Here is a 16913-nt window from a genome sequence, read left to right as displayed (position 1 = left end):
GTGACCCCTCTGAGGCTGTGGATAAAGGATGCTTTGCTTATAGGTTGAATTAAAGATCATTTCTTAAAAAGTAGACAGATCAAAGAAGAAGTTACTGCCTCTGGTCAGTAATTATCAGGATGGTGAGTGACTTTTATCTGGTATAAAATGTTAGAAATTCATTTGCCTCTCATAAGTTACTGAAACTAGTTTTCAAATTAGCCTTAGGATGTATTCTTCTTTACATTGGAAAGAAGGAGCGTACATTTTCTAGCCTTTCAGAGCAGACATGCCAGTAATAATAACAGATGTGCCATCTCTTAGACTCATCACCTTAAGTGGCAGGCACCGTGAGGAGCCCCTTACGTGTACTGCGTCAGTTCGTCTTTGTGAGTAACTCTATGTGGCAAGGACTGCTGTCCCTATTTGTAGATTAGGAAGTTGTCTGCAAATACTTTTATGAATAAGAGAGATTAAATGACTTACTCAGAGTGCACAGGTAATAATCAGTAGGGTTTGAATTGGGTGTTCTGACTCCAGAACCTATACTGTTACTTACAAGCTCTGCTGCTTAAGTAAATTTTCCATGTAAAAGCAAACCAGTGGACGCTGACACGTATGTACGCATACTCATCGAGTGTGGTTGGAGACCAGGCTCAGGCCTAGCCCTTTGGCATGCTCTTACACTTCTCACTTGGCATTCTTACGCACACTCTCACATTGAAATTTATCTGTGACCTGGAGGCCTTTTTTTTGCGGGGCTACAGCTGAGAAGATGTCTGAGATATTTTCTCTTGTTTTGTTTAGCTGCCTTGAATGTAGCAGGAGCAAAGCTTAATCAGCCTCTCTCCTGATCCACTCCATCCCTGCCCAGTCACCTGCTCCTCCTCTAGTGTGCTCTGTCCTGGTAGGGACAACCCGGTACTCATCCTGCAGCCTCGGAGCCTGGGCACCTCCCTTGGCCTCTCTCTGTGCTCATCTGCGCATCTAGTCAGTAAGTAGGACCATCTCTGTTTGCTTAGCATCACTTGAGTGCATCCGCTGTTTTCATTCCATTGTCTTCTTGAGGCTGTCATCACCCCTCGATTAGACCATTGTCATAGCCTTTAAACTGGTCACTTGGCCTCCAGCCTGGCGTTCCATTGTCCACTCTCGAAAGTGTAAGGATGAGCATGTCACTCCTTCATTAAACTCTTGAGTTTCCATTGTTCTCAGGATGAAATCTGAATTCCTTAGTTAGGTTTGTCAGGACCTCTCTAGTCTGGCTTCTTGGTGCTCCTCTGGCTTTTTCTTTTGTCCCCTTTGATACTCACTCTACATGTTCTGAGACGATGAACTTGATTTTCTCTTACGCACTGTGCTCTCTTTCATTTGATTCTTACACACTTTCCCCCTGGCCTGCAGTGCTGCTCCATACCCCATCCCGGAGCATTCCGTCCACCACCTCCTCCTGGACACCCTTGAGGTTCAGTGTAAACTTCAGTTACTGGCGGGGAGGCTTTCCCCTCCAAAACATCGGTCATACGTTCGTTTAATGTCTCCCTTCCTGGTAAGGCAGCAGGTTCTCCGTAGCGGAGACCTCAGTTCCACCTCATTTCCAGCCCCTGGCATAATTCCCAGCGCCTGGGAGATACGTGGAAAGAACTTAGAGAACAAATTAGAGATATGGTTTCTCCCTTAACAAGCTCAGAGTCTAGTGGGAGCCAGAGTATAGTGAAGAAAGAAGCTCAGTGCCGATGATCAGTCCTGTAATAAAACGCTGTGGGATCACAGAGGACTATGTGAGTGATTAACTTGGCCTGGGGGAGCAGTTTCACTGTGTAACTTTATATTATAGAAGAAACTGACAGCATTCAGATGGGGGAAAAAAAAGAGTTGTGCTGAGCAGTGGAATTGACTCAGTTGTGTTTGCTTTATTTGCTCACTAGTTGAGCGGCTGTACTTTTGACCTTCTAAGGTTGTTACCTCAAGACAGAATTTTAACCTAGATGTAGAGCTAGGTAGCTAGCCATGCTCACTAAGTTGACTGACCTCGTTGTCCCTGAACAGAAATCAGCGCTGGCTCTTTATGTTCCCCATTACAAATCACATGTCTGTGTCTCTGGGTTCTCATAGCTGAAATCGACAGTGTTAATAGCAGAGGTGCTGCCTGTGCTTCCATGTTTTCCTTGCCTTTGCAGCCCTGACCGCCATTGAAGGCACAGCGCACGGGGAGCCCTGCCACTTCCCTTTCCTGTTCCTGGATAAGGAATACGACGAGTGCACCTCGGACGGGAGGGAAGACGGCAGACTGTGGTGTGCCACCACCTACGACTACAAGGCGGACGAGAAGTGGGGCTTCTGCGAGAGTGAGTGTCGTTCAGCAGAAGACAGGTCCACGTCGTGTGGCGTCTTGGCCAGCAGTTCAGAGGCCTTTTGGTAGCTGTCTGTTTTCTCCCTCGCCGAGCAGCGTCAGCACTGATGCTGTGGCTGTCCCTTAAAGCCTGGACGTCAGCACAGGAAGCGGGCCGTGTCCCTACTTCCAGGCCATCACCCAGCAGCTTGTCACGCTCCTGCCTTATGTTGAGCTGGTTTTCCAGGGTGTGTGTGGGTTGTTCTGAAGACTCGTAGGCAGGCTACTGAATTAATTAACATGAAATGTTTTTTTGGCAACAAAGGAAACAGAACATTACAGTAAAGGTTAACTAATAGTGGTGAAAAGAAATACAGAGAATTCCTTTTCTAAATACTTGAGTGAAATGCACTGTGCTAGGTTAACATTTGACAAGTACAGTATATTTAACTGTGTCAGTACAAAGGGGCTGACTTCTCAAGGCAAGCTGTATTTTCAGGAAAAACTTGAAGATAAAGAGCAACAGAAAACCTTGAACATATCTCAGTTGATACCAAATGACATTTTCAGAATAGTGGCTCTGGTAGAATATTTAAGCTGTCCTAGAATATGGCATCTTACATGGTCCATCTTTGGAGGTAGGCCAATACGATTAAATGCTCCAGTTTAATACATCAGATTTTTTTAATATTGTAAAAGCAACTCACTTCTGTTTCTATAAATATTAGTTCTAATGAAATATCCATATGTCTGTCATTTGATGAGTTACAGATTTCTATTAAAATGATATATTACAATAGCAAAATAACTTTTGCGAAATTTATGATAATTCTATTATTTTCAGGGTTGTATTAATGTTAATGTATAGGAGAAAATAGACAACTTGAACATTAAATTGGGATCTATAGTTAATAAAAATCAAAATTTTTTATTAATTTTTTTAGCATAATTAGTCAAATACTTTTTCCTTGTAAAAATATACAGCATTTCAGGTGAGGCAGAAGTGTTCTTTGACAATAATAATATTTTTCTGACTTTATTTTCCTGTCCTGGTTTTAGCTGACCTTGGCATATATAATCATAAGCTCTTTGTGAAATTTTAGTTAAATTGAATACAAAGTTAGAATTACTAGCAGAAAAGTACCTCCAAAAGCAGACTGAGAGTGCTTTCTCTGAAGGAAAGTGATTTCAACAAATTTTGTTTCCCTGAGTCCTATCTTTTGTCAGATAAAGGCCATACTTACAACCATGTATCTTTAGAGTCAGATTTTGAAATGGTGAACAATCATGAATTGTGTTTGCATGCCCACCCAAGAGAAGGAATGTGTTCTGATGTCTGACAAGTAACTGGTGCAGAATTACCCATGTAAATGCAACTGACGTTTTGTTTCAGCTGAAGAAGAGGCTGCAAGAAGACGGCAAATGCAGGAAGCGGAAATGATGTACCAGACCGGGATGAAAATCCTCAACGGAAGCAACAAGAAAAGCCAAAAAAGAGAGTAGGTTGCACAGCCCACTCCATCCTTCCTTTGAGCTAGGCCCTTGCTGAGATAATGGCTGAGTGCTTTTTAAATGGAACGTACTGCCAGAGATAAAAAGATTTCCTAAGTTGCATTACAAGAAAACTTAATATGATATATATGGACATTGGGGACATTACTTTTATTAGATTTTAGCTTGTTGGGATAAACAGGTCATAAATACCAGTCCTAAGAATGAACTGCGAGCAAATGGCTGTATATGATTAAGCTGTAGTCATTTCTCAGTGCCCGGAACACATACTATTCAGAATTCAAAGTGACATAAAACAAACAAAAGGAATTGTTGTCAGGTGTTTTCTGGGGGTTTTTGTTTTTGCTTTGTAATTTTCATACAGACAAAGTCTAGAATTTAGAAATGAAGGAACATAAAACAAGTGACTGTCCTCTAACATTTTGTGTCCCCTAATTTCAGCTGACTTTTGCTATAGTCTGTGCAAAGATTTTAAAGACAGTTGTAGTGGTCATCATTGGATTTTTTTACTGGAGACCATATTATTACTGTTCTGACACTGCAAATCAAGTTAACTTTCTTAATAGAACGTTTTAGGATTACTGTTAATGTAATTAGAATTCCAAGATACTCTAACAACAGAACTGGTATCCTACGTAAAAACGAAAGTAGCCAGAATGTTTTGTAAGTAACACTGCTTTAGTAAAACTATCAAAAGGGTTCTGTACAGTAAGGAAATTAAGCTACATTTTACTAGATCTTGAAAACAAATTTTAATGGTAATTCCAAAATGTTGCTAATTTGTTTTTTCATTACTTGTGTTTACAGAGCTTATCGGTATCTTCAGAAGGCAGCAAGCATGAACCACACCAAGGCCCTGGAGAGAGTGTCCTACGCTCTCTTGTTCGGTGATTACCTGACACAGAATATCCAGGCAGCAAAAGAGATGTTTGAGAAGCTGACCGAGGAAGGCTCTCCCAAGGGACAAACTGTGAGTGTACTTTCTATGGAGATCTCTCTGCACACAGTGCTGTTGTATTTTAACAGCCTGATACTCTCGTTGCCCTGACTTCCTTTAACAAGTAAGACTGTAAATATTAATTTTGTGGCAGATTATTTTACCAGTCTTCTTGGACAGTCTTTTTTCTTTGTTTGAGAACATTTATAGTCAGTAAGGCATTTTTACCCCACGCCCAAGGTAAGAGAAACCCAAGTAAGACGGTAGGTGTTGCAAGAGGGCATCAGAGGGCAAACACAACTAAACCATACTCACAGAAAACTAGTCAATCTAATCACACTAGGACCACAGCCTTGTCTAACTCAGTGAAACTCTCCCATGCCCGTGGGGCAACCCAAGATGGGCGGGTCATGGTGGAGAGACTTGACAGAATGTGGTCCACTGGAGAAGGGAATGGCAAACCACTTCAGTATTCTTGCCTTGAGAACCCCATGAACAGTATGAAAAGGCAAAATGATAGGATACTGAAAGAGGAACTCCCCAGGTCAGTAGATGCCCAATATGCTACTGGAGATCAGTGGAGAAATAACTCCAGAAAGAATGAAGGGATGGAGCCAAAGCAAAAATACCCAGCTGTGGATGTGACTGGTGATAGAAGCAAGGTCCGATGCTGTAAAGAGCAATATTGCGTAGGAACCTGGAATGTCAAGGCCCATGAATCAAGGCAAATTGGAAGTGGTCAAACGAGATGGCAAGAGTGAATATCGACATTCTAGAAATGGACTGGAATGGGTGAATTTAACTCAGATGACCATTATATCTACTACTGCGGGCAGGAATCCCTCAGAAGAAATGGAGTAGCCATCATGGTCAACAAAAGAGTCCGAAATGCAGTACTTGGATGCAATCTCAAAAATGACAGAATGATCTCTGTTTGCTTCCAAGGCAAACCATTCAATATCACAGTAATCCAAGTCTATGCCCCAACCAGTAACGCTGAAGAAGCTGAAGTTGAGCAGTTCTATGAAGACCTACAAGACCTTTTAGAACTAACACCCAAAAATGTCCTTTTCATTATAGGGGACTGGAATGCAAAAGTAGGAAGTCAAGAAACACCTGGAGTAACAGGCAAATTTGGCCTTGGAATACAGAATGAAGCAGGGCAAAGACTATAGAGTTTTGCCAAGAAAATGCACTGGTCATAACAAACACCCTCTTCCAACAACACAAGAGAAGACTCTATACATGGACATCGCCAGGATTTGAAATAGCTCAACTGGAATTCCATCACCTCCACTAGCTTTGTTCGTAGTGATGCTTTCTAAGGCCCACTTGACTTCACATTCCAAGATGTCTGGCTCTAGGTCAGTGATCACACCATTGTGATTATCTGGGTCGTGAAGATCTTTTTTGTACAGTTCTTCTGTGTATTTGGACATCACCGAAATCATGGACATCATGGACATCACCGAAATCAGATTGATTATATTCTTTGCAGCCAAAGATGGAGAAGCTCTATATAGTCAGCAAAAACAAGACCAGGAGCTGACTTTGGCTCAGACCATGAACTCCTTATTGCCAAATTCAGACTGAAATTGAAGAAAGTAGGGAAAACCACTAGACCATTCAAGTATGACCTAAATCAAATCCCTTATGATTATACAGTGAAAGTGAGAAATAGATTTAAGGGCCTAGATCTGATAGATAGAGTGCCTGATGAACTATGGAATGAGGTTCGTGACATTGTACAGGAGACGGATCAAGACCATCCCCATAGAAAAGAAATGCAAAAAAGCAAAATGGCTGTCTGGGGAGGCCTTACAAATAACTGTGAAAAGAAGAGAAGCGAAAAGCAAAGGAGAAAAGGAAAGATATAAACATCTGAATTCAGAGTTCCAGAGAATAGCAAGAAGAGATAAAAAAGCCTTCTTCAGCGATCAGTGCAAAGAAATAGAGGAAAACAACAGAATGGGAAAGACTAGAGATCTCTTCAAGAAAATCAGAGATACCAAAGGAACATTTCATGCAAAGATGGGCTCGATAAAGGACAGAAATGGTATGGACCTAACAGAAGCAGAAGATATTAAGAAGAGATGGCAAAAATACACAGAAGAACTGTACAAAAAAGATCTTCACGACCCAGATAATCACAATGGTGTGATCACTGACCTAGAGCCAGACATCTTGGAATGTGAAGTCAAGTGGGCCTTAGAAAGCATCACTACGAACAAAGCTAGTGGAGGTGATGGAATTCCAGTTGAGCTATTTCAAATCCTGAAAGATGATGCTGTGAAAGTGCTGCACTCAATATGCCAGCAAATTTGGAAAACTCAGCAGTGGCCACAGGACTGGAAAAGGTCAGTTTTCATTCCAATCCCAAAGAAAGGCAATGCCAAAGAATGCTCAAACTACCACACAACTGCACTCATCTCACATGCTAGTAAAGTAATGCTCAAAATTCTCCAAGCCAAGCTTCAGCAATATGTGAACTGTGAACTTCCTGATGTTCAAGCTGGTTTTAGAAAAGGCAGAGGAACCAGAGATCAAATTGCCAACATCCACTGGATCATGGAAAAAGCAAGAGAGTTCCAGAAAAACATCTATTTCTGTTTTATTGACTGTGCCAAAGCCTTTGACTGTGTGGATCACAATAAACTGTGGAAAATTCTGAAAAAGATGGGAATACCAGACCACCTGATCTGCCTCTTGAGAAATCTGTATGCAGGTCAGGAAGCAACAGTTAGAACTGGACATGGAACAACAGACTGGTTCCATATAGGAAAAGGAGTACATCAAGGCTGTATATTGTCACCCTGCTTATTTAACTTATATGCAGAGTACATCATGAGAAACGCTAGACTGGAAGAAACACAGGCTGGAATCAAGATTGCCGGGAGAAATATCAATAACCTCAGATATGCAAATGACACCACCCTTATGGCAGAAAGTGAAGAGGAACTCAAAAGCCTCTTGATGAAAGTGAGGGTGGAGAGTGAAAAAGTTGGCTTAAAGCTCAACATTCAGAAAACGAAGATCATGGCATCGGGCCCACCACTTCATGGGAAATAGATGGGGAAACAGTGGAAACAGTGTCAGACTTTATTTTTCTGGGCTCCAAAATCACTACAGATGGTGACTGCAGCCATGAAATTAAAAGACACTTACTCCTTGGAAGGAAAGTTATGACCAACCTAGATAGCATATTCAAAAGCAGAGACATTACTTTGCAAACAAAGGTTCGTCTAGTCAAGGCTGTGGTTTTTGCTGTGGTCATGTATGGATGTGAGAGTTGGACTGTGAAGAAGGCTGAGGGCTGAAGAATTGATGCTTTTGAACTGTGGTGTTGGAGAAGACTCTTGAGAGTCCCTTGGACTGCAAGGAGATCCAACCAGTCCATTCTGAAGGAGCTCAGCCGTGGGATTTCTTTGGAAGGAATGATGCTAAAGCTGAAACTCTAGTACTTTGGCCACCTCATGGGAAGAGGTGACTCATTGGAAAAGACTCTGATGCTGGGAGGGATTGGGGGCAGGAGGAGAAGGGGACGACAGAGGATGAGATGGCTGGATGGCATCACCGACTCGATGGACATGAGTCTGAGTGAACTCCAGGAGTTGGTGATGGACAGGGAGGCCTGGCGTGCTGCGATTCATGGGGTCACAAAGAGTCAGACACAACTGAGCGACTGATCTTATCTGAAGGCATTTTTGCAATTGTATCTTCCCAGAATTATATTTGCACCCAGCTCTGTGGGGATGGACGCTCCTGTGGTTAGGAACCTTATAGGCCTTGACCTGAGTACCTCTGCACCCAGTTGTTTATCTATATGCTTTATACTGTCTTTTCATTATGTTTATGTGTTTTCGTGTAAAATAAGCAGTTTTATGTAGTTGAGTTTATTCATCTTTTTTATGGTTTCTGGGTCTTTTGTCCTACTTATAAAGGTATTTTGCCCACTTTAAAAAAAATGCCTTCAGCAATAAAGATTTAGCAATAGTGTGGGGTTTGCTTAAAGGTAAAATTTCTGGTCACAGAGGAAGTCTGTTTTCAGGCTATATAAGTAATAATAAGCATTGTGACCATTGTTTTCTACAGGACTGGTAACCAGTCTGCAACTCTTAGATAGTCTTGGTTTTGGTTTATAAACAGGTAATGTGTTAATTGCTCCCCTGTGTTTTCAAGGCTTTTTCCCCCTTCTAAATGAGTTTAGGTGAAATTCACACATACATTCTTTTTTTTTTTTTTTTTTTCATTTATTTTAATTGGAGGCTAATTACTTTACAATATTGTAGTGGTTTTTGCCATACATTGACATGAATCTGCCATGGGTGCACATGTGTCTCCCATGCTGAACCCCCGTCCCACCTCCCTCCCCATCCCATCACTCAGGGTCATCCCAGTGCACTGGCCCTGAGCACCCTGTCTCATGCATCGAACCTGGACTGGTGATCTATTTCACATATGATAATATACACACAGATACATTCTTCATCTTCAGACACATTCCATTCCGAGAAATGGCCTTACTTTTAAGACCTCTTTCTGTTTAATAATAGAACCTTACAGTACTACAGTGCTTTTTTACACTTGCAAAGCACTCTGTCCACTGTAATTAAAGCTCGCTGATGAAACAAAGCGCAGAATCACAGTGGCTTCACACAACGAGGAGTTATTTCTTGCTCACGCCAGGTCCCGTGCAGTGCTCCTGCCTGAGCCAGTCTTCAGATGATGGCTCAGGATCCAGGCTGCTTCCATCGTGTAGCTGTCCTCCATCCAGAGCACAGGACTTCCAAGCCGTCGATCAGGGAGAAGGGGGAACTGGAGGAGCCCAGGATGTTTTCAAGGGCCAGGCCTGAAACTGGCTTGCGTCCCTTCTGGTCACATCCAAGGTAGTGGCCCTCCCTAACTTCAAGGGAGACTGGGCAATACAGAAGAGCTCAGGGATTTGGATGAGAATAGCACCTGCCTTTACAACTTTAGCTTACGCTTTCACGTCATCAAGGCTGATCCTCAGAGAGCAGAGGGTATAACCTTACCAGTGCATTGTTTGCTTGATTGGTGTTTTTGTTTTGTTTTGTTTTTAAGAAGTTGTATATGCTCTAGCAAGGAGAGGTGACTTTTTCCCTTCGCCCCTTAAATTTAGCCCCTTGCTGCCTCTTTTTGTTCCTAGGATAATGATTCCTTTACCCATTATCAGGCTTCCCTGGTGGCTCAGCTGGTAAAGAATCCACCTGCAGTGCGGGAGACCTGGATTCGATCCCTGGGTTGGGACCCAGGAGGAGGACCCCCTGGAGGAGGGAAAGGCTCCCCACTCCAGTATTCTGGCCTGAATCTGGACTATACAGTCCATGGGTTCGCAAAGAGTCAGACATGACTGAACAACTTTCACTCACCCATTATCATTGTGTACCACCCTCTACATAGATAATATATTGAAAGAAAATTTTGTTTTTAAATTTATGACAGCACTGGGTCTTCATTACCACACGCAGGCTTTCTGTAGTTCCACTGAGCTCGGGCTTCTCAGTGCGGTGGCCCCTCTTATTTCGAGCACAGGCTCTAGGCTCTCGGGCTTAGTTGCTCCGTGGCATGTGGAATCTTCCCAGACCAGGGATGGAACCCATGTCTCCTGCATTGGCAGGCGGATTCTTACCCACTGTATCACCAGGGAAGTCCAATAGATAATATTTTAATGTAATGATATAGGAGGCATTTTGTTTTCATAGTAGCCGTTCCCCAACAATCAAGTAAGTCATATTTAAGTGTGTTCAGCTTTGGTTTTCTTAAATTGTCTTTAATCTTCAAGCTAAATTTTTTTACTTGTTTAAACTTACATTTCATTGTATAATTTGTAAAACCTTTAATGCATTTCTGAGGCTTTTTAATTCCACAATTGTGCATATTTGCAGCTTTCACATTTTTTAGCATTTAAAGACCTTTGCATCTTCTTAAAGCTCATGACTTTTATCATTTTGTTTCAGGCTCTTGGCTTTCTCTATGCTTCTGGACTTGGTGTTAATTCAAGTCAGGCAAAGGTAACTCTTGTTGAGACTTCATTGTATACACAGTGCGAACTGGGTGACTGTGCACCCGTGTTCAGTTAAGCATCTTTTGTTCTTTCACAGGCCCTTGTTTATTACACATTCGGAGCTCTTGGGGGCAACCTAATAGCCCACATGGTTTTGGTAAGTAAGATTTAAATGGAAGGTAAAAAAATTGCTAACAATTATAATAACATTAATAATTGCAAGTGGCCACCACTTTTCTAGCTTTCATGATTACAATTTACTTACATTTATTAAGACCCAATATTCAATTGAATGTCCTTAAAATTCTTGTTACTGGATAGAGCAGTTGAATCTGCATGTGGATGAAAATTGGTAGAGTCCATGATTTTTCATTAAAATGATTAGTTTGGCTGATTGCCCTTAAAATAAGAATCTGATAAATGACTCTTTCCCAATTTTCTCTAAGTTGGAATTGTTTGCCAGAATCATTTTTTAGATTGGATTATGGCAGATTTTACGTTTAAATCGATGATGGACTAACTATAGAAAGAGCCAGAGTATTCTTTATATGTTACCTGACAGTGCTGATCATTTACATGGCTTGTGGTAAAACATAGCATCTGACCTCTGCGTGCTTTTCTTCTGAGGTGTTTAATCTGCCTTCTGCTTTATAAATTGACTTTAAGAGAGTCATGTGACCTCTGGCCCATATGGGTGGTGGTGGTGGTGGTGGTTTAGTCACTAACTCATGTCCGACTCTTGCGACCCCATGGGCAGTAGCCTGCCAGGCTCCTCTGCCCGTGGGATTCTCCGGGCAAGAATACTAGAGTGGGTTGCCATTTCCTTCTCCAGGGGATCTTCCCAACTGAGGAATAGAACCCAGGTTTCCTGCATTGTGGGCAGATTTTTTTACCAACTGAGCTGAGGGAAGCCCCTGGCCCATATTACTATGTTCCAAATGAAGGTGTTAAGTTCTTGCAGAAATAAAAAGAATAGACTGAGCAGAAATAAGACCAAAAGCAGAGAAACAAGTCCAAAATCTGGAAGGGGTCAACAGGCCTGGTCACTGATAGGACTGTGAGACTTAACAAAGAAGGAAAATCTGGTTTTCTGGCCAGCTGGGTGGATCCTGGATACTTTTCCCTCTGTGTATTCTAAAACACTGAATACTTGTTGTTGGGCTTCTAGTACAATAAGATCTAATGCCAGCCCACAAGCAGCGTTTATTCTCGAGAAGGAGACATGAGTAGGGAGACCATTACAGTACAGCATGGGAACATCAAGGAATCACGGACAGGCCCCCAGCCCACGCTGGCATGGGAAGGAGAGGGAGTTAGGGAGAGCCTTCTGAAGAAAGCAGCAGCTGTCGGTGGAGAAGGGAATGCCAGGTAGATCGTCACCAGGACAGGCCGACAGGGATCGTGTAAAGGGCTGGACGTCACGCCAGGGAGCTTGGACTTGGTCCTGTTACAGAGGTAAACCGTTTTCTAATACGGGAAAAGTGAGAGTGTCGCTCTAACCTTCTGAAACATTCCTCGCTAACTTTGAAGTTTTTCCATTTGTTCGTCTCATCTCCAAAAATGTTATTGCTCCCACAGTCATTGAAACGTTGTTTTTAGATGAATTTTCAGAAAAGATGAAGTATTTTTGACAGAAATCTCATTTTAAAGCTGTTTACCAATCTTCTGGAGAAGGCAATGGCACCCCACTCCAGCACTCTTGCCTGGAGAATCCCATGGACGGAGGAGCCTGGTGGGCTGCAGTCCATGGGTCTCGAAGAGTCCGACACGACTGAGCGACTTCACTTTCACTTTTCATTTTCATGCATTGGAGAAAGAAATGGCAACCCACTCCAGTGTTCTTGCCTGGAGAATCCAGGTATTACTACACGTGTTATTGTATACTTCTGCCCTGAGGACTGTTAAAGTTGGTGAAGTTACATGAGTCTGTGTGACTCCAGAGAGCTCTGTTCTCTTCTCTTCTTCATAATTGGCTGTCTTCCCCTTATTCTGAAGTCATTTATTCCTGGTACTGCTGTGTCTGTCTCTAGTAGTTTCTTGTCTTCCCTAGATTGCTAGTTGGTTGCTTCCTTAAGAGTTATTAATGCTTTGGAAAATTAATCGATTTTTGTTAAAATTGTGTCTGAAGCAAGATTAAAATCTTGTCTAAAAGCAAGCGCCTAGGTAATTTTCTCGTATAGGTAAACGGGCACACACTGCATATAGAAAGTTGATGGCATCTATTTTGATTGCTCTCAGAACTTTAGTATCTATTTCCCAGGTCTTAGCTGTAGTCTGATTGTTAAAAGTTGCTGAATAAGTTACCTCAGAATGTGGCACTCAGGATAAATGAGGTGGCCATGTGTTTGTATCAAAGGATAGTACTGTTCCCCTCTGCGAGTGGTTAACTTTATCTGTTCCCACTAGAATGCCACTGGAGCACGTGAAACTGCCCTCTTCTCACTGAGGTTGTATTTATTACAGGGTTACCGATACTGGGCTGGCATCGGGGTCCTCCAGAGCTGTGAATCCGCACTGACTCATTATCGTCTTGTGGCCAATCATGGTACTTGCTTTTTTTGCCTTTGATGTTACCAAAAAAAAAAAAAAAACAGAGTTAATTTTAAATCTGTTGTACTACTTGAAATACTGTGACTGGCTTACTCAAGTGGAATCGTCTTTACACTAGTTGATTAGGAAGTACTTTTAAAAAGTTTGTTTTGAAAAAAAAAAATAAAATAAAATAAAAAGTCTGTTTTGGATTCCACTTCTTAATATTGTGTGGGAAAGCAACTGAATTTCGTTGAGATGACTGTTTCGTACTCCGTAGACCACAATAGAAGAAGTTCCTTTAACACCGTGTCTGTTGGCACTTGGAGCTGGAACGGCACTTCTCACTGTGGGACCACCCCTCTGACTCATCCCCGTGTTGCTCTGCCCCTGTTTCAGTTGCTAGTGATATCTCGCTGACGGGAGGCTCAGTGGTGCAGAGAATACGGCTGCCTGATGAGGTCGAAAACCCAGGAATGAACAGCGGAATGCTCGAGGAAGACTTGATTCAGTATTACCAGTTCTTAGCTGAAAAGGGGGATGTGCAAGCCCAGGTATGTGTTTAAAGGTCTCATGCAAGGTTCACTGCCTGTGTGTTAAGCCTCCGGGGGCAAGCACTCGGAGCTATAACGTTTTCACTGAGCTATTATTAGCTATAAACGAGTCCCATTTAGTCTCCAGACCTTCCATTTGGATTCGTCTGGGTTGTGACCCGTGCATTGATGGGGCCCTAAAAGCTGGCCGGGTGACTCCAGCGTGCTCCGAGGTTGGAAACTGTTGCTCCAGTGGAGCGACATTACAGTGATGACGAAGGCTCTTCCTGGAGTCACCAAGATAAGAACTGTCACTTCCTCTAAACAGAAAGTCTCTGGAACACTTGTAATTTCAGATGCTCTTCAGAGCTATTTACCATTCATTTCCTTTGCGTATCTTATCTATAATTTTCTCAAGGTCAGGGACCGAAGTAGGCCTGTTTAATGTGAACTGTGTGACGTACATCAAAGTGGCATGTGTGATTTGTTGTGTCATGGGTGGTTTTGATGATATTAAAAGAGAGAACTTCACCATCCATCTTTTTTTAAGTTGACAGTTCTTTTCTGATTTAGAAACGTATAGGGATGAGCAGTAGATACTTTTCCAATTAATTTTAAGACTAATAGAAGCTAACACTGTAGATTAGTTTGGCCAGGTTTTGAGTCTTAAGCAAAAAAAGAAAAAGTCTTATGGCATTTTTTTGGTATCAGCTTGTTTTGTTCAGTATTGTTTCTGAAATCAATCCATGTGTTTTCGCATAGCTATAATTCATTGATTTGCATTGCTATATAGTATTTTGTTGTATGAAACTACCACAATTTATCCATTTTGTTCTTCCCAGATTTGGGCTATTACAAATAATAACACACACAGCATTATTACACACACAGCATTATTATGCACACATGCATAATACGTCTTCTGCAAATCTTGTCTCAAATTTTCATAGCTTTATAGAACTTGATATCTGATATAAATACATTCTTCCACTATCATGTTTTCATCATATTTAGCTCTGATATTAATTTTTTTCACTCTTATATAATTTAGAAATGAATTGCTTCATTTCCGTATACAGTCAGCCCTCTGTATACTAACCATGGATCAAAAATATTCAGAAAAAGTTTTTTTTTCCCCAGAAAGTTCCAAAAAGCAGACTTGAATTTGCTACACTTCAGTAGCTCTTTACATAGTATTCACAACTATTTGCATAGCATTTACATTAAATTTTATAAGTAATCTGGAAATGATTTAACATGTACAGGAGGTTGTGTGTTGGCTATACGCATTTTATGCAAGAGACTTGAGTATCTGAGAAGTTTGGTGTCTGTGCAGGGGAGGGGGGTCCTGGAACCAGTTCCCTGGGGATACCAAGGGATGACTGGACATGAATTTTCTATTTGCCTTTTTTGTTGATGGAGTCTTTCTTAATCCATTGTAGTCAGAATATGCTCTTTGCTGTTTGTTGTTTGGGATTTCTCGAGACTTGCTTTATGCCCCCATCACTTGGTCAGTTTGGGCAAATAGTCCGTATGCTAAAGAGAACATGAATTTCTGCAGTCGGGTATAGTGTTCTGTGTGTGTCAATTGAATCGGGTTTCTTCATTCTTTATTCAACTCTTCTGAATCCCTACTGAATTTGTCTGCTTTTTCTGTGTGGCGCGGAGACGACATGATTGCAGTTTTTCACTCTGTGGATTTCTTTTTTTTTCAGTTCTGTCAATTTGACTTTATATTTTAAGCCATGATAAGTGCATACAGACTGAATACTGTTATCTTTCTGTTTAACTAACTTTTGTATCGTAAAATGTCCTCTTTATCTCCAGAAATATTTTTGCTTTCAATCCCCTGGAGAAGGGAAAGGCTACCCACTCCAGTATTCTGGCCTGGAGAATTCCATGGACTGTATAGTCCATGGTGTTGCAAAGAGTCAGACACGACTGAGCAACTTTAACTCACTAACTTGCTTAATACTGACATAGTGCCCTACTTTCTTTTGGTTAGTATTTACATGGAATATCTTTTCTGTCTTGTACTTTCAACCTTCTAATGTTTAAGGTATGTTTTTTATGAGTAACATATGACTAGTTTTGTTCATTTTTAAAAATCTATTCTGACAGTCTTTTAATTAGAGTAATTAATGACACATTTGGGTTTTAATTTTCTATCTTGTTTTTATTTTGCTTTTCTGTGTTTCCTTTTCTCTCCTTTCATACCCTCCTTTGTTTGATTGGAGACTGTCTGTATTTTAATCCTGTGTATTTTTGAACCCCATGAGATAATTATTCTTTAATACAGTCCATCCAGTAAGTATAGCATTCCTCACAGATGTACCTTTCTGTTGTTCTTTATTTCTTGTCTCATCTGCAAGCTTCCTAAGATAATTTTCTTACTTCCTGAAGAACACCCTGTAATTCAAAAGATGTCAACTTTTCTTTAGTTTGTGTGGAAATGCGTTTTCTCACCTCTTTCAGAAGGATGTTTTGCAACTAAAAGCAGACATTTTTAATTTTTTAAAAAATATAGTTAAAGTAGAGTAGCATCTTAAAGAATTAAGAAAAGTGTTTAATATTCAGTGTTATGGACAGAACCCTTTTTGTGACCAAATGTTTCTTGTTGAGCTAATTTAATTACAGGCCAGATGCAGGTGCTATGATTTACAAACCTTGCCTCCTTTTTGTTCATTTTCAGGTTGGTCTGGGACAGCTGCACCTGCACGGCGGCCGTGGAGTGGAACAAAACCATCAGGTACCCTTCCTGATCTTTGGGCTTAGCTTTTCATGCCATGGCAAGCTGTGACGCTCCAGATGTATTTCTTGCAAAGTCAGTGACAATATCAAGCTTTGAAATTGAGTCACCATCACAAATGAGCTTTCAAGATCTAACCCTTGAGGAACCTAAAGAACAAAAACGTGGTCATACTTTGCAGTGATGCAGAAGGTTTTATTAATTCCAAAACTAGTGGTCCGTGCTGCCAAAAAATGCATAGAACAACGTCTTGGTTTTCTATAGGAATGTGATAGACATATGTCTGAAAACTCCTACTGGAAAGTATTTCCTAGAAC

General features: G+C 41.3%; 1 protein-coding gene across 1 annotated transcript in view; it reads left to right on the top strand.

Annotated features, from left to right (window-relative positions):
• Positions 1–16913, top strand: part of SEL1L (SEL1L adaptor subunit of ERAD E3 ubiquitin ligase) — a 64703-nt gene that overhangs the window by 25122 nt on the left and 22668 nt on the right. Inside the window, 8 exon segments of the mRNA NM_001206908.1 lie at positions 2160–2327; positions 3705–3810; positions 4631–4793; positions 10739–10792; positions 10883–10942; positions 13249–13330; positions 13714–13868; positions 16540–16596. Coding sequence (NP_001193837.1) covers positions 2160–2327; positions 3705–3810; positions 4631–4793; positions 10739–10792; positions 10883–10942; positions 13249–13330; positions 13714–13868; positions 16540–16596 — 845 coding nt within the window.

The sequence above is a fragment of the Bos taurus genome, chromosome 10, assembly GCF_002263795.3.
Source record: "Bos taurus isolate L1 Dominette 01449 registration number 42190680 breed Hereford chromosome 10, ARS-UCD2.0, whole genome shotgun sequence".
Taxonomy (NCBI): Eukaryota; Metazoa; Chordata; class Mammalia; order Artiodactyla; family Bovidae; genus Bos; species Bos taurus.
This window is presented reverse-complemented; position numbering and strand designations above follow the sequence as displayed.